Raw genomic sequence first — 24,956 nt, 5'->3', positions numbered from 1 at the left:
TAGTTGGGAGCCCCAAATCTTGCCAGCCAGCTTTAATCAACTGTGTGCACTAAGATTCTGGTGTTAAATAACTGTGGTATTTGTTAAGTGCTTACTATGTGCCAGGCCCAGTACTAAGTGCTGGAGTGGATACAAGCGAATTGGGTTGGAAACAGTCCCTGGCCCACCTGGGGCTCAGAGTCTCAATCCCCATTTTATAGATGAAGTAACAGGCACAGAGAAGTGAAATGATTTGCCCAAGGCCACACAGCAGACTAGGGGAGGAGCTGGGATTAGAACCCATGACCTTCTGGTTTCCAGGCCCATACTCTATCCACTGTGCCATGCACCTTCAGAGTGACCAGTACACCACTTACGCTCTCATGCCTTTTTTGTCATCAATGGTATTTACCGAGTGCTTACTATGTGCAGAGCAATGTACTAATCACTTGGGAGAGTTCAACAGAATTACAACTGTCCCAAGGTGACCATGGGGTACCGACCATCTCAAGGTCAAATGCTATCTCGTGACCTCCTGAGCCAGCAGGTGGAACTCGGAAGTGAGGGTGGGACACCGCCCCCACACTCGAAACTGCCAGATTGACAGCCTAAGCTGGGAATACAGAAGGTGCCCCTCGCCCCCATGCCAATCAAATTAGGAATGGAGGAGGGGGGAGGGCAGAGATTGGATAAACTGAGGCCGGAAGCTGGAATGGCCTAAGGGCACAGGTGATAAATACCTGCCGCCTCTAACCTTCTGTGCAGAGGAACGGGAGTCGCAGCAGCCGGCTGCAGGTCGCCTCTGTCCAGAGCGTGAGAAGGCCGCTCTGCCTGCACCGAGTGAGGACCGGGGGACGGGTGAGTGTCCCGTCCTGCTGAGCGCTAGTGGGGTTGGAAGCCAGATGCTTCACCATGGGTATGTAACGTTTCAATGGATTTGATACCTAAGTGGGTGTCTCCCGAGTGGGACGTGAATATGGTGGGAGCTAGCCACCTCACCAAGCGCGAGTAACCATAAGTGGGTAACACATAACTGGGTTTAACGCATAAGTGTATGTAACTCATAAGTGTTTGTAACTCATCAGTGTTTAACGCATAAGTGTATTTAACGCAAAGGTGGATTCCTTCTGGGTGGGGCGAGCACATGGTGGGAGCCAGCCGCCTCAGCACGTTGCGAGTAAATCATAAGTGGGCTGGGGAGTCCGGCCACACGCAAGTAACATACCAGTGTATTCCTCCCGTTAGGGAAGCTTAACACCATATTTCTCCCAAAAGGGAAGGCCAATTTGTCATGTCTAAATAATTCAATTCGCCCCGTGGAATACATCCTATACAAAACTCAGGTTTTTCATCCCCGGCCTCTCTCTCTCTCTCTTGCCGTGCCGATTCCGAAAGAACCTGTCCCCGGGGACGGGTGACAACACAACAATACAACAGAATTGACAGATATGTTCCCTGCCCATTAAGAGTTTACAGTCGTCCGTGTACTGAGTCAATCTTTGCTACGTCTTTAATGTGTTCTTTGGTCTGGCGCCCTATGTGAACTGTCTGGTCCTACAGAATTTCATCCTGTTTCCGAAGAACCAGGTCTCTAATTAATCAAAATTCATTAATTCATTCTGAAGTTGGAGGTATCATCAGCTCACCCCAATTTAATGTCATCAGTTCCCTCATGTGGGATATTGATAAGACTACTGAGTAGTACCTGTCCCAGGATCTGATTCCACTAGACAGTTTAACTTGGCCCCTTTAACTGACACCAAGCCATTAATAACCAGCCTTTCTCCACCTCCACAGATCAATGAATATGAAGAAAGAAGAAGTGCTTAACCTCAGCAAGAGAGGTTAGACATGAGAAAGCTTCTTGATGAATCTGGTGATTGAACTCTGTAATACTGGCTACTTCCATAACTGGAGATTAAACAAGCTGATATAACAGCCAACCAGCTGTCTAATAGTTTAGCCATTTTCAGATTTGGTTCTTTGGGATCCATTCAGCTCTAAGAACCTAAGAGAACCAAACACCCATTCCCCAATTTCCACGAAGAGGAAGGTGGGCATAACAGTTCAAGAACTCAACCAAACATAGTCACTGGCATTTTGCCTCATGGTGGCCAACTTTTTACCATGAGTTCAGAGGTAAACAGGGCAAGAATGTTAAGGGAGTAGGGACTAGAAAGGGACAGATTAGCTGACCAATGAACCATCAGCTGGGGTCTTTTTCACCATGCCTGGACACTCTGCGGTCCTGTCAGGGACTTGGGATAAAGGGGACTGGGAGTCCACCTGAGATGGCTTGTGAGCCACTGACCCCATGGACTTCTGTTATGCCCTGCGCCTGAATTTCTCAGCATCTTAGTAAGTCAGTTTCACCTCTCCAGACCTCACGTGAAAAAGGAAGATTACTGGGGGGGCTGCCTTTCCAAGGATGTTGAACCAAGCAAACAGCTAAATAATAACAGCCAGTAGGAGCCTAAGATTCCTTTGCCAAGGTGCCTTAGGAATGTTGGACTCCTTCAATTAACGATGCATTTTTCATGCAGAATTCAACCTAAATGGAAACCCTTCAAATGAATCCAGAAACAAGAGTGCTTGAATATCATATGCAAACAACACAGACCCCAAAACCAATAGTTTCAGTCCTTGGCTTTGTCACTTCTTTCCACACTTTTCCTTGATGAAAGTCCATGCCTCCAAGCAGTCCTTAAGGAGGGAGGCTTTTTTCTACTCTATGAAGTAAGCATCTTTTGCCAAGGCAAATTTTCAGTCTTCTAATCTAATTGAGTAAAATGGGATGAATTCCAGGAAGGAACTGGTAAACTACTTTTGGAGAAAATAGAAACATAAGCTAATGGTGACTGTGGCTTTTACATACTAAGTGTTCTTTACAGCACTCTTTGGTAGAGGTTTAAAAATAGCTATGGTTGCTGTTAGGAGTCTCTTGAGAGCTTTGAACAATAAATTAGTTTTATTTGTCTTGTCCGCCGGCTGTTAGTCACTTTTTAGTAGCTCATTCACAAAAACAAACCATGATATATTGACCATCTCCTTGGAAAAGAGGTTTCAAATGGACAATAAAATCATTTTTAAATCACTGCATTAGATCATTTTTAACCTTTGACTTGATATATAAATCTGTTTAATTTTTTTCTTAAATTAACCTCACCAGACAAGACCAACAGACAGTGCTTTTAAAAACAAAGTTTTCTAATGATAGAAGAAAGAGAGGTCTTGGGCTTGGGATGTGAAATGAAAAAAACCGAAAATACTGTCAGGCTCTCACTTGTGCAGATTATTTCCACTGAAGAACTCAGTTTGGGTTACTCTCTCCAAACATGATAAAAATGGAAAAAATTGCTTTTTAGAGTTGTCTTTTACATTATCACTCCATATTAGTCAAAAATTACCTAGATAAGACCATAATACATTCACAAAGTGCTACAAATTTACATATATATACACATACATATAAAACATCTCCAATACATTTACTGTATAGGATTACATAATATTTATATAATTGCTTTTTGCTTTCACAGAGGACATCACTGTTAGGGAAATTCACCTACGAGGTATGCGTGTGGCTGAAAATGTCAATGAGCGACTGCCTGGCACTTTGGCTTTTTGCCTCACTTCTTGTTCATTATGAAGATTCTGTTCAATGAGAGGCACTCCTTTCTTGATGACAGTATGCCATTTTGGTCTCTCCTCAGCACTGGCTCCCACTTTTCAGTTGTGATGCAGCACTGTCTGAGGCTTTGTACTACCATGTTCTTGAAACATTTCTCACGGCCATACAGAACTCCTGATCTCTCCACCCAAACTCTGTCCATCCTCTGACTTTACAATCACTGTTGACACCACCATCCTCCCTGTTGCACAAGCCTGTAACCTTGGCATCTTCCTCGACTCATTTCTCTCATTCGATCGACATATTCAATCTGTTAACAAATCCTGTCAGGTCTCCCTTTACAACATCTTTAGAATCCACTTCTTTCTCGCCATCCGAACTCTTACCAGGCTGATCCATTCCTCCTTGACTACTGCGGCATTAGCCTCCTTGCTAACCTCTCTGCCGTCTGTCTTTCCACCTTCCAAGGACATAGCACGCAAGTGGCAGAGCCAGGATTACAACGTAGGTTTCTCGACTCTCCCAGTCTTATATTCCTGCCACCAGGTCATGGTGCTTCCCTGTCTATCATCCTGTTTTGTGAAGTGATTTACAGACACAAATAGATTTACAAATCTAAGGATGTAAGTGGTAAATGTTATCTATATTTTAGGGATGGAGAGACAGATTCAGAGAGCAAAATGAACCCCCAATTCAGAACATCAGTTAGACTTTTTCCCAGGGCTCTTAGTATAAAGGGCCAAGCCCTCGCTGAAAAATTTTATGTAAAGGGTGGGGCAACCAGCACTAACCTGTAATGATAAGACACTCGTTGTGATCCAACACTTCTGTGATAAGTCGTGATACGATTAGTTCGGGATTGATTAAAAATCGGATTTCCTCCTGTACCAGCCCAGCACTGGTTACACCACCTCCAACAAAACGGTTGGCAAAATCCACCTGAGGGGAAAATGTACCTGGTCAAACATCTTCCAAACTCCTGAATTATTTGATCTGAGAATTATCACATTTGTTTTCTGTCCATTAGTTGCAGCATTTAACAGGGGGTGGGGTGCGACTCCGACGGGTTAAGGTGACCCCCATATCCTTCTTCTTGCCTCTTACTTTCACTGAGCTTAATTGGCCTGGGTGCTTGGGACGCTCAAACTATCTGGGAAACTGTTCTCCCAAGCACATAGTACAGTGCTTCACACACGGTAAGTGCTCAATAAATACGACTGAATGAATGAATGAAACTGTATAAATGGAGCGGAAAAACCCAGATAAAGCTCCAGTATGAAGCAAGGTCACATTGCATAAACTTTGGGCTCCAAGATATTGTAATTAGGAAAATATGACTGCAAATATTTATTTCTTCAGGAGTCAAGAAAAAGTGCTCACATTTTTATCTTCATTTACTTTCACAAACTTTCCTTTCTCTACCTTACTTAACCATTTGTAGGACATAAAGTAATTACTTAAAAAAAAACACCACCACCCGGTACTTGTTAAAACACTTACAGGCACCATACTAAGCACTGGGGTAGAAACACGCTAATCAGGTTGGACAAAGTTCTTGTCCTATTTAGGGCTCACAGTCTTAATCCCCATTTTACAGATGAAGTAACTGAGGCACAGAGAAGGTAAGTGACTTGCCCAAGGTCACACAGAGGACAAGTAGCGGAGCCAGTACTGGAACCCACTGCCTCTTCCTGCTTCTTTTCTAAATTCAATCACAAATCCCCAGAAAACATGGCATAACATCACAAGTCATAACGGAGGTAGCGGTGGGGTCAAGGGAGGTTTTTTTAGGGTGGGGAGACATGGACATGTTTGAAAGCAGTGGGAAAAAAGCCAGTGGAAAATGAACAGTTGAAGATGGCATTTAGGGAGGGGAGAAGAGAAGGGGACAAGTGTTTTGATATGGTGTGAAAGGATGGGGTCGGATGCTCACGTGGAGGGGAAGGATTCTGACAGAAGGCGGGACATCTCTTAGATACTGCTGGGAAAGATGGGAGAGTTGAAGGAATAGCTGGAGGAGGGAGGAACTGTGGAGGGGCAAGGGAGATTTTAGGGAGATCACGCTTGATTGTTTCGATTCTCTCCATAGACGAGGTGGCCAGGTCATTAAGGGTAAGGGATGGGGGAGGTGGGGGGATAGGGGGCTTGAGGAAGGAGTTAAACATCTAGAACAACTGGTGAGGGCAATGGATAATAAGTGTCAATAAGATGGAGAAACAATTTTGCCGGGCAAAAGAAAGAGCACATTTAAACCATGTGAGGATAAACTTGTAGTGGACGAGGTCGGCCTGATATCTAGATTTGCTCCAGCAGTGTTCTGAGGCTCATGCACGAAGGTGAAGGAAGCAGCCTGTGGAGGTGACCCAGGGCTGTGGATAGTGGTACGAGTTCAACAAAGGGACAGGGGAGCAAATTAGTTGAGTTGGGTAGAGAGAGCAGTGTTGAGAGTGTCAATTTGGTCATCAAGGGAAGGTAAATTGTAGATTCTACAGTCGATTAGACTGTAAGCCTGTCAATGGGCAGGGATGGTCTCTCTCTGTTGCCGATTTGTACATTCCAAGCACTTAGTACAGTGCTCTGCACATAGTAAGCGCTCAATAAATACTACTGAATGAATGAATTTGTATAAGGAGGCTAAATAGGGCATGATGAGCTGAGACAATTCTATGGGGTCAAAAGGTCGGAGGTCTCTGTGGGGGAATTGCACAGATTTGTGGGGTGGAGATGTGTGGGAGAGAAGGCAGGTGAGGAGGTTGTGGTCAGACAGAGGGGTCCCACAAATAGATTGTATAGATTGGATCCTCGAATTGCAGTTAATTGTCAATATTCACACATTTTCCGATTCATATAAAAAGGAAGCCTGACAGAGCAGCAACTGGGGGTAAAGGAACACTCCTTCTTGAGAAGAAATTTAGAAGAGTTTTGAGATACACTCTTCCAGGGAGTCTTTAAATCTGGACGAACATTTGAGAATCAGATATTTAAATCAAACATATTTGAGTGCTTACTGGGTGCAGAACACTGTACTAAGGACTTGGGAGAGTACAACACAATAACGGACACATCCCTTGCCCACACGAGCTTACAGTCTAGAGGGGGAGACAAGACATTAATATAAATAAATTATGGAAATATACGTAAGTGTTGCGGGGCATTTAATTTGGCATTCACTCCTTCCTCAAAGTCGTATGCTTACGGGGAAAATATTGAACATTAAAGAACTCTCTCTGAAATCTAAAATTTGATTAAATTTGTTTTATACAATAAAAAAACTGAGTGGGAATGGATAAAATCACTCAGATTTCCTTTTGTCAGAAGAGGATACATTCTCTGACATTCTTTACCTGACTGATTTTGCACAAAAACAACGGCCCTCTTACCACCTATCCTTTTTGATCCAATCTGAGGTGTTAATTAATTGAAACTCTGAATTAATTTCAAGTGCTGTTATCAAAGCACTTGACATTATGAATCAGAGACCTGCGCCAGTACATGAAAATAACGACGTGAATGCGTCCCCTTCCGTAACCAGCTATTTTTCTGAGTCACTCGACTTTTCAGGTATTTGTTTTATTTGTTCAGCCTTCAAAATGCAACCAAGATGAAAAGGAGGGAGTGAAAATGTTCCTCAGATGTTTTGCTGGGGTTCCTATTCAGCTTAAATTATTTATACAGTTCACGGAGAACTCTGAAGCACCATAATCCCAGGCCCGCTTGGGGGTTCAAGGCAGGGTAGGAGGGAGAACAATTAATAAGGTAGGAAACCATTATGCCATTCTTTCACCTTTACCTTTCTTTAAACACAAGTTCACACTTCTGCTCTAATTTATGATGGGGTGGGGGGGTGGGGGAATCCCGACTAAAGAGTGAAATCATTCCTCTTTCACTGTAGAGCAATGAAAGGTCAGCAGTCCTGGGGGAGCTAACTTGCTGCTATTTTGTTTATTTAGTACACAGAGAACTAAAACCCAATAACTCCTTTAGAAACGCCTAAGCACCCCCCACCCCAACTTCCCTTCACTTGTTTTGCTCCTAAAGCTCAGATAAAAACCTGGTTACAAGTCACAATTTGTAACTATGTCTATCTCAATGCAAAATGGAAATAGTGGAGGAGGTGGAAATGAAAAATCAAATTAAGGGAAAAGTGGAATGCAGAAAAAAGACTATTGCAAAAAGAGAGCATGACAATTAAGAAGACCATCAATCCCTCCCTGCACAGAATTAGCTTTCATTAAAAAAAATTAACTGGAGTGTTTCACAATCAGACCTAAAATACAAATGGGGTTTTCATGTACATTATATAAATATAGAAATTGAACTATCATCCTCCAACTGAAGACTGCCACAAATTAAGCAGGCAAATCAAATAAACAAAGTCAAAAGAAAAAGAGAAGAGTCACTCTCCTTTCTCTGAAGAAAAACCAACCCCAGGTACAGGACACTGTGCTAGCTTTTAGAGCAATGACTTTCATGCCCTATTGGATAATGAATCCAGAAGACAGAGCAAACTAAGAAAATTTCTGAGGAAGTGTTAAAAAATAATAAGATTAAAAAGAAAAACACTAAAATGGGGAGAAGAAATGGGTGTACTACTGACGTTATGAAATGCTTAAATCAGAAAAGGCTGATGTTTCTCCTTGTTCGCAAATAAAGGCAATTATGACGGTGGGCAGGAATAAGGCAATGATTGGGGGAAGAACAACATCAGCACCCTAGAAATGGGCAAAACCGCTGCAGTTTAATGTTGAAAAGCAAGGGTCAAACAGCCTACTGTTTCTAGGCAAAAGTACCGTGAGATATGAGAGATACATCCCTTGCATCAATCTGTTTTAGCTGACTGGCTCCAAGACCAGAACAAAGCAGTGGCAGCAGAAGGAACATCTTGAGCCAGTCATCAGACAGAGCAGGGCAATGATGTTTGAGTGAAAAATGGGAAAAAGAGAAGGACAAAAAAGCCTCTGCTGACAGCTTGTCAAGATTACACCCCGGAAATTCCTCCACCCCCAATCTACAATTGCTGCCTAGATTGAATGGCCAGGACTGCCTGGGTCTTTGGGTTTCTGTCAGAGGCTTTCCTGAATGAGGCACACAGCTGAAAAACAGACTGAGCTGGAAAGCTGCGACATTACTAAAACCGTCTAATTGACCTGGTTTACTGTGTTTTCTCCTGCATTGGGCCCCGCCCCCATCAGCAACGCAAGGAAAATTTAAATAGCTTCATTGAACCTCCACAGGGTTTGAATCCTCAAAGACACACAGGTTGCTCCTCTTTACTTACCTGGAGCATGCCTCGTCCATTTCCTTCAATGGTACCTTCATAGGTGACGTGCAATCGTGTCAGCTTTTTCCCAGACCTGAAAAATGGGAAAAAAACCCCAACTCTCTAAAAATTAGACAATTCTAGTATATTTTTCAGTGTGTAGTTGTGGTGCGATGTTTGGCCAGGGAGACCCCAAACAAAGGTAAAAAATAAAGGAATGCTGAAATAAATCCTCCACAAACTTCGGAGTGGTTCCGCTGCCACCAGTTTGATAACTGTAATATTCTATCCCTGAAGAAAATGAATCAAGCCCATGGCATTTCTGATCCACTGTACTCTTTTGTTAATACAGTTGTTAAATTGACTTATGCCTGTATAGTATCAAGGAAAGCACCATTACTTTCTATAAAAGATTGCTGCTCACAAACTTGTCTAGCCCGCGTAGAGCTCCAAAGGGAAACTGAAATTTCACTGCAATACGGATTAATATCATTCATTGTTTTGTTGTCAATTTTTAAACCAGCTCCACAAAATATATGGAAAAATCAAACCATTTCAGCATGAAAAACTTGAATAAAAGTTGTTTTTTTTTTAAAAGCAAGGACTAACTGCATTACTTCCATGACTATAACAAGAGATTGCCTTTAAGCAACCCTACTTTATCACCATAGTCCACAGGTTAAATGTGGGATTTATCCTAAGGAATGAAAACCATTTTATTAAACATAGCAGATTGTTGCTTTTCCCTTCAGTGTAAACTCCTTGTAGGTAGGGAACGCATCACTCGCCAATCCTGAGTATTTACTACAGAGTGGGCATGGCATTTGTCTGCCAACTCTGTTGGATTGTACTCTCCCAGCACTTAGTACAGCGCTCTGCAGAGAGTAAGCACTCAAATACTACAGAATGAATGAATGTACTGCATTCTGCAGGCATTCAATAACAACTACTATAATTTTATTACCACTAGTAGCACGGGCCTAGGTGTCAGAGGAACCTAGGTTCTAATCCTGGCTCTGCCACATGTCTACTGTGTGAACTTGGGCAAGTCACTTAACTTCTCAGGGCCCCAGCTACTTCATCTGTAAAATGGGTATTAAGAGTGAGAGCCCCGTGTCCAACCTGCCTTACCCTGTATCTACCCCAGGACTTAGAACAGTGTTTGGCACATAGCAAGCACTTAAGTATAATAATAATAATACTGTCATCACCACTATTACCATTATTATTACTGCTAGTTAATTGCATTTTTTGACCGCTTATTTTGGGCAGAGCACTGTACTAAGCACTTGGGAGAGCATGATATGACAATATAATCGATACATTCCCTGCCCACCACGAGTTTAGAGTCTACAATCTACTATAACATTTGTTTTGTTCATGCTCAAACATAATGATCTTGCAACCTGACATAAGTAACGGAATGAACTGAACCTGAAGAAAGAGCAGTGGATCGATCAATCAATTTTATTTATTGAGCACTTACTGCTTGCAAAGGACCATACTAAGCGCTTGAGAGAGTACAATATATCATTGTGAGCCCACAATGAGCTCCCAGGCTAGAGTTCACGGTAGAACTTTTCATTTTAGAGTTCATTCTACTCTTCCAGCTTTGGCCTATGAGCACCTTTAGATTTGGATCATCACTGGCAATTACACATAATGATAATGATAATAATTATGTTATTTGTAAAGCACTTATTATGTGCCAGGCACCATACTAAGCACTGGGGTAGATACAAGCAAATTGGGTTGGACACAGTTCCTGTCCCATGTGGGGCTCATAGTCTCAATCCCCATTTTACAGATTAGGTAACTGAGGTACAGGGAAGTGAAGTGACGTGACACCCAAGGTCACACAGCAGACAAGTGGCAGAGCTGGGATTAGAACCTATGCCCTTTTAACTCTCAGGTCTGCGCTCTATCCACTGTGCCATGCTGCTTCTGTCCCAGTCTTGTCACTAATTCTTCATATGACTTGGAAGAAACTGCTTAATAATCTCCCCAAAAACTTAAAATCACTTTAACCCTTGCTTCAGCGTTCGCTTTGACATGGGTAACACATTTCCGATCTCAAAGATCTTGAATTTCCTTAAAAAAATGCTCTGAACAAAATACTCTCTGTACACTTTTAGCATTGAAGGAAAGCAGAAAGTATAATTAATCACTTAACTGCATGCAGACCCCTGGTTTATAACTGCAGCTTCAGAGAAGCACATCCAGGAGATAGATTCTCAAGGGGATCGTGCTTGATAAATTTCCATTAGCAAGGTGGACAATTGATATTCTTAAATTTAAGGACTTCATTCTTGATAAGTTTCTGTATACAACAGGAGAAAACTGACATCTCAGGATGAGATTAAGGAATGCACACTTAATCTTATATACTTATATAAGTTTTGTATATACTTAAGAGCCATAGCATGACCTATTCTTAAAATAAGATTTTCAAAGAATCTCAGGCATGTTGAAGCTATATAGTAGTAGTAATAGTAAGTGGTTGTGGGCAGGGATTGTTTCTCTTTATTGCTGAATTGTACTTTCCAATTGCTCAGTACAGTGCTCTGCACACAGTAAGCGTTCAATAAATATGATTGAATTGAATGAATGAATAGCATGAATTAAGTGCCTACTGTGTGCAGAGCACTTTACTATATGCTGGGAAAGAATTCACAGGTGGAAATTAGATATGGTCTCTGTCCCTCAGAGGCAAGGCAGTCTACAGATACACTCTACAATCCATGAATCACGCAATACATGCCATCGAGAGCTTTGCTTCCGGTTTGTTATTTGTTCGAAGGGTCTCCGAGTACAGGGGAAGAAACCCAGTGAGGAAGGAAGCCCCGGGGTCCCTTTCAGATAGTGGAATTTGGATCTTGGCCTGAGAGACTTCTGCTTGGACGAGAGGAGTCCTCTTCAGTCAGTAGGGGGACATAGGGGTCGGGGGGAGAAAGTGAAAGGAGTTGTCTTTTTCCATAGTGGGCTTGGAGAGCCAATCTAAGGCAACATTTTTCCAGTAGCCCCATGCAGATGTCCAAGAATAGGCCGACTCTGCAGGACAGGGAGACATCTAGGTCCAGGAACTCGATTGAGGGGAGAGGCAAGTGAAAGGTGGGGTTCGCCCAACCCCAGAAGTAACCGAATCCAATTGGGACCAGTCCTGTATTCTCTAGAGCCGGACTCATGGGGAATTTAGGTAGGGACCAGTCCTGTATTCTTAGAGCCGGACTAAAGGGGAATTTGGGAGCGGTTCCTCCCATAAATGAGCGCAGAAAACATGTCTACTAATTCTGCTCTAATGTACTTGCCCAAGCACTGAGCACCCTGCTCTGCAAACAGTAAGCCCCCGATAAATATGACTGATTGACTCATTAGCTCTGGCTTCCCAACATGAAGGGTTTACGGATAGATAGCCCATCATAAATTCCCCAGGAAGGGGAAAAAGGGAGCTGCTAGGCACAGGAATCTTGGGTTGGTGTGGGTTAGATGACAAAAGAAACTAAGGAAATCAATCAGTCGCATTTATTGGTGCTTAACTCTACAGATTCACTACCAGAACGACTGCAGGTGGAGGTGGGGCATTCAGGGAGAGATGTGTCCGTGGCCCCGCTATGGGTCGGAGACAACTCGACAGCAGAAGACAAGACTGTGCGCAGAGCACTGTCCTAAGTGCTTAGGAGAGTACTCTATAACAGAGTTGAGAGATGCTTTCCCTGCCCACAGGAACTTACAGTTTAGAGGGAACTTTCAGTCTAGAGGTGAGGAGAGAGTTAAGGAAAGTTAAGACTTGTCCAGGGTATCTTTGGGGGAGGGTACGTAACCATAAGGTCCTGCTGGCTGGATGTGATTGTAAAGATGCTTGGGAGTAGTTATTCAGGACAGTCCTGGGTGCTGGGCTATGTGGAAGACTTGGATTTTTCTCCTGTCCTGCTTTGGCCACTAGCTTTGTGCATGGAAATCTCTCAATAACATCTACCTCCAATCATCTGATATAACACCGGAGCTGAAACCAAAGGGCTCAGCGCTGTAACAAAGACCCAGTAAGAAGTACAAGAGAGATGATTCTAGGAATTTTAGTAAATATAGCCATTTCTGTCACATTATGATAGTTGGATTCTTGAAGGCCCTTGTGTTTTCAAAAAGAATTGTGCCATAGGGACAAATGATTCAGTAGTGTTTTCTTTCTTGCAGTCTAGAAAACACTTTCCCAACACGCAGAGACTAAAATAAAAGCACAATCCAAGACAACAGAAACATTAAGACTCCAAGAAGTCTTCCCTGACTAAGCCCTCTTCTCCTCCTGCTCCCTTCTGCATCACCCTGACTTGTTCCCTTCAATCATCCCCCCTCCCAGCCCCACAGTACATATGTATGTATCAGTAATTTACTTATTCCTGAATATTAATGTCTGTCTCCCTCTCTAGACTGTGAGCTCGTTGTGGGCAGGGAATACATCTATTGTTGTATTGTACTCCTGCGCTTAGTACAAGTGCTTTGCACAAAGTGCACAATAAATACCAAGAGGTTTGGTTCTGTTACCCTGAGCATGTGCTAAAACTCTTTTCTCTCCAATGCCTCTACAATTTGAAAAAGGAATAACCTCTAATAGCTTACCTTTCCCAGTCTGGGAAGTCTTGCAGGCATTGCCTCGTGAAAGTCACCAACCCAGTAGGTTCTACAAAAACAAGAGAAGGAAAAGCAATCACAAAGTATGAGTTCCAAGTTTGATTCAATTCAAAAATAGTTCAGCGAGGGTTAAGGATGTCAAAACTACTGACGTTGAAATGTTGGATTTTTCAGAACCCTCTGCTGCAAAACCAACCTTGATTAAAACACGAAATCCGACTGACCCCAAATGATAAAGTTAAGAGCCTAAACTACGGCCTGTGAGGGTGATTACTCACTGGACCAGTGGACTCTATTTTCACATTACGTTCAATGTAGTTCTCATCATCCCAATCCTGTCCCTTTTCGGTGTGAACAGACATATCAAGAGTGAAGGTGGATAGGCTTTCTATAGCCAGGGCTAATGGAAAATCCACTGAACATCTAGGATTTTGAGAAAAGAAAGAAAGGGGCATCAAAGGATCGAGTAACGCTAGAGGAGGAAAAACCTTGAAATAGTGCTATCTAAATAAATGCCACTTTAAAGGAGATGACCCTTGACTTAGAAAATTGCTTTTGAAATCAACTGGCCAAAATGAATAAATCAGTTGGAGTAGAGGTAATTTGCTTTGAGTCAGGCAGATTATTTCTCATTTCTTTTGGGTTTTTTCTTTTTCTTTTTTTTAAAAAAGCTTTTATGCGAGGAGACACGTCAGGAGCTATTAGCTAAAAGCTGAGAAGCTAGTTTATTTTTATGGAAGCTTTCTATACACTGCTGTGGGGCATGAGTAGCAACTTAAAGAAGGCATGTTTAACAGCAACATCCAAGACTTAAATTCCCTGCGTTGTCCTTTAGTTCGAAGATGATGCTCTGGAGGTGAGTGCATCCATGAATGGGTCATGGAGACAGTCTTTTGCACATTTGAACACTGTGTTCATGGAAGCAGCATGGGAGTCGGAAGGAACTGAGTTAATAAAAATAATAATAATGTTGGTATTTGTTAAGCGCTTACTATGTGCAGAGCACTGTTCTAAGCGCTGGGGTAGATACAGGGTAATCAGGTTGTCCCACGTGAGGCTCACAGTCTTCATCCCTATTTTGCAGATGAGGTAACTGAGGCCCAGAGAAGTGAAGTGACTTTCCCACAGTCATGCAGCTGGCAAGTGACAGAGCTGGAATTCGAACCCATGACCTCTGACTCCCAGGCCTGGGCTCTTTTCCACTGAGCCACGCGCCGGGATCTACCCCTTGTCTGCTGTGTAGCTTTGGGCAAATCACTTAACTTCTTTGTGCCAGTTACTTCATCTGTAAAATGGGGATTAAGACTGTGAACCCCTTGGGGGGCATGGACTGGGTCTAATCTGAGTAGCTTGTATCTATCCCAGTATTTAGTACATAGTAAGTGCTTAATGAATACTATTAATAAAAATAAGACATCTAAGTGGAAAGAGCATGGGCTTGGGAGTCAGAGGACATGGGTTCTAATACCAGCTCTGCCACTTTGCTGTGTGACCTTGGGCAAGTCACTTCTCTTCTCTGTGCCTCAGTGACCTCAACTGCAAAATGGGGATTAAGACTGAGTCCCACATGAGAAGCAGTGTGGCTCCGTGGAAAGAGCCCAGGCTTGGGTGTCAGAGGTCATGGGTTCAAATCCCGATTCAGCCACTTGTCAGTTGTGTGACTTTGGGCAAGTCACTTCACTTCTCTGGGCCTGAGTTACTCCATCTGTAAAATGGGGATGAAGACTGTGAGCCTCACTTGGGACAACCTGATCACCTTGTATCCTTCCCAGCTCTTATAACAGTGCTTTGCACATAGTAAGCACTTAAATACCATCATGATTATTACCTTTTTTGGCCCCTTAACAACTGACTGAGGTCATATGTTTAAACACATGAAAATGTGTTAGGAAATTTCATTACTGCCAGCTCTCTTTTACGTAAGACTGAAAACTTTAAAGAATCTACACTGAATCCTTGGATATATTGCAGAGGAAAGGATGCTTTGATTCATTCCTCCTGAACAGCTACAAGTAGCAAACATACAACAGGTACGTTTTGGGTTTTTTTTTGCGATTCTACATTAGCAGAGTCAAACACAGCTCTGGCAGTAAATCCAGAGGACTCTGACCAGAAGTGGGCAATTATTTAGGTCTAAGGGCCCCTTAATGATAACTCACACAGGGTTGCTCACATAAAAGATTTGGTGTGGAAGGTGAAATGGGTGAGATGCCAGGGTGCCGGAAATAGGTATTTTTCCCACTGCGGCCAAGCTTACTCTGGGTGCCACACTCAAAAACAGGGGAAAAGAGGCAGAAATATACTGGCATTTACCCTGCAATCCTACATACCACAGTAGAAGCGTCATGGGGGTGGGGTTTGTGTGCACATACGCATGGGGGGGGGGGGGGGAGTTTGAAGAAGAGGGAGAAGGAAAACGATGTGAAGTAGAGTGGAAGGGAAAGCACAGTAGGAGAGTCAGGGATGCAAAGAAAGAATTCAATTCTCTTTAATTTTCTCATTTAATGAGATAGAAATGCAGCTCTATGGGATTACAAAGGCAGAGATAACATACAGCAACCATCTCTCTCCATTTCAGGTTCCCACATCTTTGTCTCTGTGAACCTACTGTGAACCGCTGCAGAAAAGCAGCGTGGCTCAGTGAAAAGAGCAATGGCTTGGGAGTCAGAGGTCATGGGTTCAAATTCCGGCTCCACCCCGTCAGCTGTGTGACTTTGGGCAAGTCACTTAACTTCTCTGTGCCTCAGTCACCCCATCTGTTAAATGGATATTAAGACTGTGAGCCCCACGTAGGACAACCTGATCACCCTGTATCCTCCTCAGCGCTTAGAACAGTGCTTTGCACAGAGTAAGCGCTTAACAAATGCCATCATTATTATTATTGTTACTGTTCTAAAATGTACTTATCTTTCAATGTAGGGAGAAACAAGATCAAAAGTTTTCATTTTCCTGTGTAGAAACTATATTGCTAGTTGGTAAAGAGGGAGCAAGGAATAGGATTAAGAATTTTAATCCAGTTGTTCTCATCAGTACACAAAACTGCTTCTCTTACTCCTCCACCTTAATTCTTCCTTTAAGATTTCTAAATTTTCCTTCCAAATCATGATTTTTTTTAATTCTCAAAATTTCATCTATACTTTCATAGAAATCTTTAGTTTACATTTTAAATGCAGTTAAATGTTCATGATACGAGGCCATATCTAATTTCCACCAGTTTCTGAGGATGAAATCTTTTGTCTAATAACACCTAGTCAAGAAAAACCAAAAAACCATAAGCGGGTGGGAGTCACTCTGAAACTTCCCTCAAGCTTCAGCTTGGGAAAAGAGGCTTTGTTCCCAGAGTATTTTAAACTTACAACTTTTACCCATAAAAAATTCCACTTTGTCTCAAACCAAGAAGGATCTGAAAAGCTCAATTCCTTGATTATCTAAATTTAATTAATTCTGCTCTCATTGTGATGATGATGGTATTTGTTAAGCGCTTACTATGTGCCAAGCACTGTTCTAAGCTCTGAGATAGATACAAGGTAATCAGGTTGTCCCACATGGGGCTCATGGTCTTAATCCCCATTTTAAAGATAAGGTAAGTGAGGCCCAGAGAAGTTAAGTGACTTGCCCAAAATCACACAGCTGACAAGTGGCCGAGCTGGAATTAGAACCCAAGACCTCTGACTCCCAAGACCGGGCTCTTGCCACTAAGCCAGCTGTTAAGACACACACTTTACTATTGCATGTACTTAAATCCTAACTTGGATTTGCCTTGTTTTTAATGTGCAATTTCCCTGAGAAACAGACTGAGAAAAGTAGTCTTACTTGAGATTTCAAGAAAAACAAAACACACAAAATAAAAGACATGAAAACTCACAGTGACATAGCATATATATTACAGTGCTTGGCTATATAAATCCTGTGAATATCTTACTTTTCCAAAGCCTATGACCTCTGTGCTTGCTTATACACAAGGCCTTACCTCAGGCAGAGCATAAACAGTAAAATACTAACAATGATTGTGGAATCTTTTAAGCACTTACTATTGTGCCAACCACTCAATTAAGCGCTGGGGTAGATACAAGATAATCAGGTCCTATGTGGGACTCAAAGTCTAACTGGAGGGAGAACAGGTATTGAACTCCACTTTGCTGAGGAGGGAACTGAGGTTAAATGACTTGTCCGGTCACCCAACAGGTACATGGTGAGACCGGGATGAGAACTCAGGTCCTTTGACTCCAAGGGCTATGGTCTTTCCACTATGCTTCACACCTCAGAAGATAACAGAAAAGAATTTCACTTTACTTCTGACAGAGTGTATATATGATCTGAATTCCTTTGGTGCCATATTATAACTAGTGGGGGCATTTTAAAAAATATTAATAAAGTCCCCTCACAATTCTCTCTATACCTAGTTCCATATCCCCACAATTCTGAAAGGTACAATATGAATAAAAGGGTTTTACTTTTTTCAGTGACTCTTCGAAAGTAGCAGAAGAGAGTTTTAAGTTTCTCAGGTTTCCTTGTTGAACGGCCCTCAAAAAGTCTGCAAGAATAAAAAAAAATCGCCTGAGTTAAACATGTCAGGGAAAGATAATGTCACACTTATTCAGTGTCATGAAGTAAACCCTTCTAGAGTACATTTCATATAAACACATTCACACAGGTAGATATAGATTTTCTGCGGTAGTTCGTATTCAAACATGTCATGACTATTGTTGAAATGCTGACATTTCTAATAGCTTTATGTGTATATGCCTTTAATTTTGAAGCTTACGCTAACCACAGTTGAGATTTTTATCCGAGTGTACAACTGTGCTTGCTAAAACCTGGATGTGACGGCCATCTCTTGCTGAGCTGTTGAATTTCCTCTCCTCGGTGGCTAATGCTGCATTCGTTTCTCCCTCTCTGTCACAATCTTCTCAAAGCTTCTGATCAATCACTACATTTCTGATTGCTAAAACCTAGACTGGTTTGCTTTCTGCTACTGCCTCCCCAAATTCCATATATGTCATTCCTTTTGAGGTTCTGATTCATTAGGTGAATCAATGCTCTGCACACAGCAAGTGCTCACTACAATAAGGGTTCAATAACTATTACTGCTTACGATGTTAAAATGTTTCTTCCCTACACTGTCTTGTTTCGCCCATTTCAGCTCACCTTAAAGCAGCCGCTTGGGTAAACTACCGTTGACAGTTCTCTTCACGTGTCTCAACCAAGAAAGCCAATCCATCAATCAACAAATCAAACATATTTATTAATGATAATGATGGTATTTGTTAAGCGCTTACTATGTACCGAGCACTGTTCTAAGCTCTGGGAGAGATACAAGATAATCAGGTTGTCCCATGTGGGGCTCAGTGTTTTAATCCCCATTTTACAGATGAGGTGACTGAGGCACAGGAGTTAAGTGACTTGCCCAAGGTCACACAGCAGACGAGTGGTGGAGCCAGGATTAGAACCCATGCCCTCTGACACCCAAGCCAGTGCTCTTTCCACTAAGCCATGCTGCTTCCTACTGCTTCCTATTTCCTTCCTGCTTTCCTGCTTCCTTCCATACTGCTTCCTATTTTTAACCACTCAATCTCCAAGGGCTCCTTCCCCTCTGCCTTCAAACATGCCCACGTCTCCCCCATCCTAAAAAAACCCGCTCTTGACCCCACTTCCCCCTCCAGTTATCGTCCTATCTCCCTACTACCCTTCCTTTCCAAAATCTTAGAACGAGTCGTCTACAATCGATGCCTAGAATTCCTTAACTCCCATTCTCTCCTAGACCCCCTCCAATCTGGCTTCCGTCCCCTCCACTCTACCGAGACTGCTCTCTCTAAGGTCACCCAAGACCTCCTTCTTGCCAAATCCAATGGCTCCTACTCCATTCTGATCCTCCTTGACCTCTCTGCTGCCTTTGACACTGTCGACCATCCCCTCCTCCTCCATACCTTATCTCACCTTGGCTTCACGGACTCTGTCCTCTCCCGGTTCTCCTCTTACCTCTCTGGCCGATCATTCTCGGTCTCCTACGCTGGAGCCTCCTCCCCCTCCCATCCTTTAACCGTTGGAGTTCCTCAAGGGTCAGTTCTTGGCCCTCTTCTGTTCTCCATTTACACTCACTCCCTCGGTGAACTCATCTGCTCTCACGGCTTTGACTACCATCTCTACGCAGATGACACGCAGATCTACATCTCCGCCCCTGTCCTCTCCCCCTCCCTTCAGGCTCGCATCTCCTCCTGCCTCCGGGACGTCTCCACCTGGATGTCGGCCCGCCACCTAAAACTCAACATGAGCGAGACTGAGCTCCTCATCTTCCCTCCCAAGCCCGGTCCGCTCCCAGACTTCTCCATCACCGTGGATGGCACGACCATCCTTCCCGTCCCGCAGGCCCGCAATCTCGGTGTCATCCTTGACTCGTCCCTCTCGTTCACCCCACACATCCTATCCGTTACCGAGACCTGCCGGTTTCACCTCTACAATATCGCCAAGATCCGCCCTTTCCTCTCCACCCAAACGGCTACTTTACTATTACGGGCTCTCGTTATATCCTGGCTAGACTACTGTGTCAGCCTTCTCTCTGACCTCCCTTCCTCCTCTCTCGCCCCGCTCCGGTCTATTCTTCACTCCGCTGCCCGGCTCATCTTCCTGCAGAAACGATCTGGGCATGTCACTCCCCTTCTTAAACAACTCCAGTGGTTGCCTATCGACCTCCGCTCCAAACAAAAACTCCTCACTCTAGGCTTCGAGGCTCTCCATCACCTTGCCCCTTCCTACCTCTCCTCCCTTCTCTCTTTCTACTGCCCACCCCGCACGCTCCGCTCCTCTGCCACCCACCTCCTCGCCGTCCCTCGGTCTCGCCTATCCCGCCGTCGACCTCTGGGTCACGTCCTCCCGCGGTCCTGGAACGCCCTCCCTCCTCACCTCCGCCAAACTGATTCTCTTTCCCTCTTCAAAACCTTACTTAAAAATCACCTCCTCCAAGAGGCCTTCCCAGACTGAGCTCCTCTTCCCCCTCTACTCCCTCTGCCATCCCCCCTTTACCTCTCCGCAGCTAAAGCCTCATTTTCCCCTTTTCCCTCTGCTCCTCCACCTCTCCCTTCCCATCCCCACAGCACTGTACTCGTCCGCTCAACTGTATATATTTTCGTTACCCTATTTATTTTGTTAATGAATTGTACATCGCCTTGATTCTATTTAGTTGCCATTGTTTTTACGAGATGTTCTTCCCCTTGACGCTGTTTAGTGCCATTGTTCTTGTCTGTCCGTCTCCCCCGATTAGACCGTAAGCCCGTCAAACGGCAGGGACTGTCTCTATCTGTTGCCGACTTGTTCATCCCAAGCGCTTAGTACAGTGCTCTGCACATAGTAAGCGCTCAATAAATACTATTGAATGAATGAATGAATACTGAGCACTGAATGTGTGCAGAGCTATATACTCTGCCAGACATTCACTCTCCCCTGCTTCAGAGTCCTACTGAAGGTGCACATCCTACAAGAGGCCTTTCCTGACTAAGCCCCACTTTTTCTCAGCTCCCACTCCCTTCTGCATCACCCTCACACCTTTTTCTCTTCCCCCATCTCCCCACTCCACAGAACTTATGTGTATATATATATATATATATATCTATAATTTTCTTTATACTGATGTTTGTTTACCTGTATTGATATCTGTGAGCCCATTGTGGGCAGGCATTGTCTCTTTTTATTGCTGTATTGTGCTTTCCAAATGCTCAGTACAGTGTTCTGCACACACTAAGCGCTCAGTAAATATAATTGATTGAATGAACGAATACACTAAGGGCTTGGGGAGAATGCAATATAACGGAGTTGGTAGACATCTTCCTTGCCCACAATAAGCTTACAGTCTAGAGGGGGAGACACAGTTGATCCTGGTGGGTTGAAAGTGGCCAGATCCTCACTGCTTGTGATTCCTTCACCCTAAGACTCAGATGTGGGGTCTGAGGTTGATCGGGGTCCTGCTGTCATTTAGAAGGTTGCACACCATTACTGCTTGAGAAATCTTCCGTTTGGTCTGATCTTGATTCCAACTTGATGCCAGTTGTGCTGACACATTGTCCTATTAGTCTCCCAAAAGACATATTAGCCTATTTAATTCGGCTTTCTTCCCATCTACCTTTTTTTAATATTTAAATCAGTCGACTGTATTTACTGAGCGCTTACTATGTACAGAGCACTGGACTAAGTGCTTGGCAGAGTACAACACAACAGAATTAGCATTTGTTCAGCACTTACTCCATTCCAAGCATTGAACTAAGTGCTGTACTAAGTTAATGAGGTTGGACATAGTCCCTGACCCACATGGGGCTCAGAGTTTTAATCCCCATTTTCAGATGACTTCCTGAAGCAGACAAGTCTCATTCAATTGTATTTACTGAGCGCTTACTATGTACAGAGCATTGCACTAAGCGCTTGGGAAAGACCAATAAAGCAATAAAGGGAGACAATCCCTGTCCACAGTGAACTCAAAGTCTAGAGGGAATAACTGTGGTATTTGTTAAGCGCTTACTATGTGCCAAGCGCTGTACAAAGCACTGGGGTGGATACAAGCAAATCGGGTCGACACAGACCCTGTCCCTCTTGAGGCTCACTGTCTTGATCCTCATTTAACAGATGGGGTAACTGAGACCCAGAGACGTGAAGTGACTTGTCCAAGGCCACCCGGCAGACAAGTGGTGGAGCCGGGATTAGAACTCATGACCTTCTGCTCTATCCACTACGTCACGCCGGGATTAGAAACCGGGTCCTCTGACTACCAGGCCCAGGTTTTAATCACTAGGATACGCTGCTTCTCATGCTTATTCACTACTGGATAGTGTGACGGGGGTGCGGTAACATTACTGAGCTTCCATTTGGTGTGGTGTGCTGGACTAGGTGCCTGGATCAGACTGTAAGCCTGATGTGGGCTGGCATTGTCTCTATATTGCTGTATTTATTGTACTTTCCAAGCACTTAGTACAGTACTCTGCACACAGTAAGCGCTCAATAAATATGCCTGAATGAAGTCTGCCCAAGAGAAAGCCTTCACTGTCTGTAGGATTTGCCAAGTGCAGGAGGATACCAAACCATGGCCTTCTTCAAATAACTCTCAGCTCAGAGTGCTTCCTGATTCCAAAATGTTTTCACAATCATATGCTTATCTTACTGTCATCTGGTGGACAACTGAGACATTTTCTTTACCGCATTTATCACTGGAAACCTGGTTTGGGTCCTAAATGACCAAATCACTCTCAATAAGGTCAACGACAACAGAGTCAAATATTTGCCACCATCACATATCTGAATCCTCATTCCACCCAATTGACCCCACGCCTCTACCAAGGATCTGTTATCCCGTACCCTCCCGAGCACTCAGTAAAACGCTCTGCACACAGTAGGAGCTCAATAAATATGACTGATTGATTGATCCACCAATATCAAACAACACCGAGCAGAATTTTCTCAACTGATAGTATGAAATTAAAATATTTAATTCCCGTTAAAATGGGCCTCTTGAAATTTACTGTTTGGAAGCAAATGATCTTTTTTCTTTACTTCTCTATATTATTTAGGTAAAAAAATACTGGATTCTTCAAGGCAAGTGAGAGAGCCTGGGATCCAACTAGCCCAATCCTGGAGATTTTAAAATACAACAAAAATTTCTTTTAAAATAATTCTGAGGGTCATCCCTAAAATAGAGCTCATAAAAAGCTACTTAGCAACGGAACTGATGTGCATTATTTGTGATCATTTAGCGAACGTGGTCTTTGTATGGTAACCAAAGCAATCCTTATACTGTGTCATCTAACTTCCAGAAACCTGGATTTGTACCACTTAATTTGGTTTCCTTCGAAATGACATGGCATTGTTATTGGTAACAGATAATGCAATTTGTCTGGAGGAAAGAGCTTTAGAAACAATGTGCCCGAGAAACCGTTTCACTGGAAGATGTCTGATAAAGAAAAAGCCCTTAGGGTTTAAGATCACCCTTTGAAAATCATTTCTGAAGTATAGAGGGGTTGGTAGGGAATAGAATATGACATGGCGTTATTCATCTGTTTTGTGACCTGGCTATAAAACCGGAAAGCCTTTAGGTGAAGTCTGCTTTCTAATGTTGAAATGGGTTACATTTTTCATGGTTAGAAAAGCAGGTTGACGCAACTCCACAAAGAGAAAGAATTCATCCTTAACAAGCTAATTCCACTTGGAAATCCTATTCAGCCATCAAAATGAATGTGGCTCTCTTGCTCTGGTCTCAGTGATCCGGGATTTAGTGTACAATGCCAGCAGTTTCTTAAGAGACACGGCTCTAAAGAGGATGTCATATACCAGGTATTTTCAGATTGTTGTCTTTTTAAAATTCTTCACGATTTAAGTTTTATTTTTACAGCACGTCAAAGTGGTAATCTAACAGCCTAAAAGAATGAATATGCCTCACCAAATGTTTAACGCTGCCTGGCTAAAAGCAAATATATTGGGCCAACAGCTGAAAGGAGAGGATAGTTGAGACCTGGGGTTAAGACTAGCTTTTCTCTCAATCTGTCACACAAAATTGAGCACAAATACCAGTTTTTGTTTAAATCAAACTGATACGCAAAATAAAGTAGCAGCAGCTTGCCAGTTTAATTGAACACTCGGTACAAAGCAGACAGGGATTTGCTGAATGAATGTCTTGAGACCTATTCCAGAGTCCTTTTTGAGGTCTGCCACTCAGAAGTAAGATAATCAGTCCAGATTGAAAAGGCAGCCTCCTCACTTCCCATGATGATAAACTTGTCTGAGTGACAACCCACCTGAGAAAAATCTCCCCTTCTTCCATGTGATTGTGATGTAGTAAAATAGGAGAAAACAGCTGTTGATGGTACCAGCGTATCAAAAAAAAAAAAAGAAGAAAAAAAATAGAGTTCCCCTATTTACCATACTCTAATCTCAGTTACCTATTTGTGAAAATGAATTTCAAAGTAATTTCAGGAGGAAGCTCGGCTTACGTCTTTTCTGTATCCAGGCTGACAAATTAATTACCTCAGGAGCTTCCCAGACTGTAGGCTTAATACCATAGGTCTTCGGGAAGATTATTGGGCAGTTATATTCGCCCTTTACAAATTATGCCCATTGTTTACTATGCAGGCCCAGTGCTTATGGGCACAAATTAGATAGTCTCTCAATTTATTTTGTTTATTAGTTTCCGTAAGCCTAATTGCAAACATAGCCTAATCTGTTTTCCTTTCCCTGGTGGGTCAGTGAAATGCCCCATTCCATGAGGAGTGAAAAGGAGATTGCTTTAAAAACCTCTGCTACCAGAGAAACCCAATCTACTCCTCAAACCAGTTCTTGTCTTTCTGGAGGGGGGGAAAAAAAACGAACCAAAAAAAAAAACCAACAAAACACAAAACTGCACCCTTTGTTTATCTAAATAAACCAAACACGACCAAAGCAATGACTAATAAGCAATAGCTTTTCCCCTCTCCTAATGGAGCAGGGGAA

The 24,956-nt window shown here is 43.1% G+C and overlaps 1 protein-coding gene across 1 annotated transcript in view; it reads right to left on the bottom strand.

The window, feature by feature from the left end:
- Positions 1–24,956, bottom strand: part of PARG (poly(ADP-ribose) glycohydrolase) — a 123,410-nt gene that overhangs the window by 39,013 nt on the left and 59,441 nt on the right. Inside the window, exons 11-14 of the mRNA XM_029059808.2 lie at positions 17,951–18,030; positions 13,485–13,545; positions 8,889–8,964; positions 4,402–4,549 (exon numbers count right to left, since the gene is read on the bottom strand). Of these exons, the coding sequence (XP_028915641.2) occupies positions 4,402–4,549; positions 8,889–8,964; positions 13,485–13,545; positions 17,951–18,030 (365 nt within the window). The remainder of the gene's footprint in view (positions 1–4,401; positions 4,550–8,888; positions 8,965–13,484; positions 13,546–17,950; positions 18,031–24,956) is intronic.

This window comes from Ornithorhynchus anatinus, chromosome 3, assembly GCF_004115215.2.
Source record: "Ornithorhynchus anatinus isolate Pmale09 chromosome 3, mOrnAna1.pri.v4, whole genome shotgun sequence".
NCBI lineage: Eukaryota > Metazoa > Chordata > Mammalia > Monotremata > Ornithorhynchidae > Ornithorhynchus > Ornithorhynchus anatinus.
Note: the sequence above shows the minus strand (reverse complement) of the source record. Positions and strands in the feature narration are given on the sequence as shown.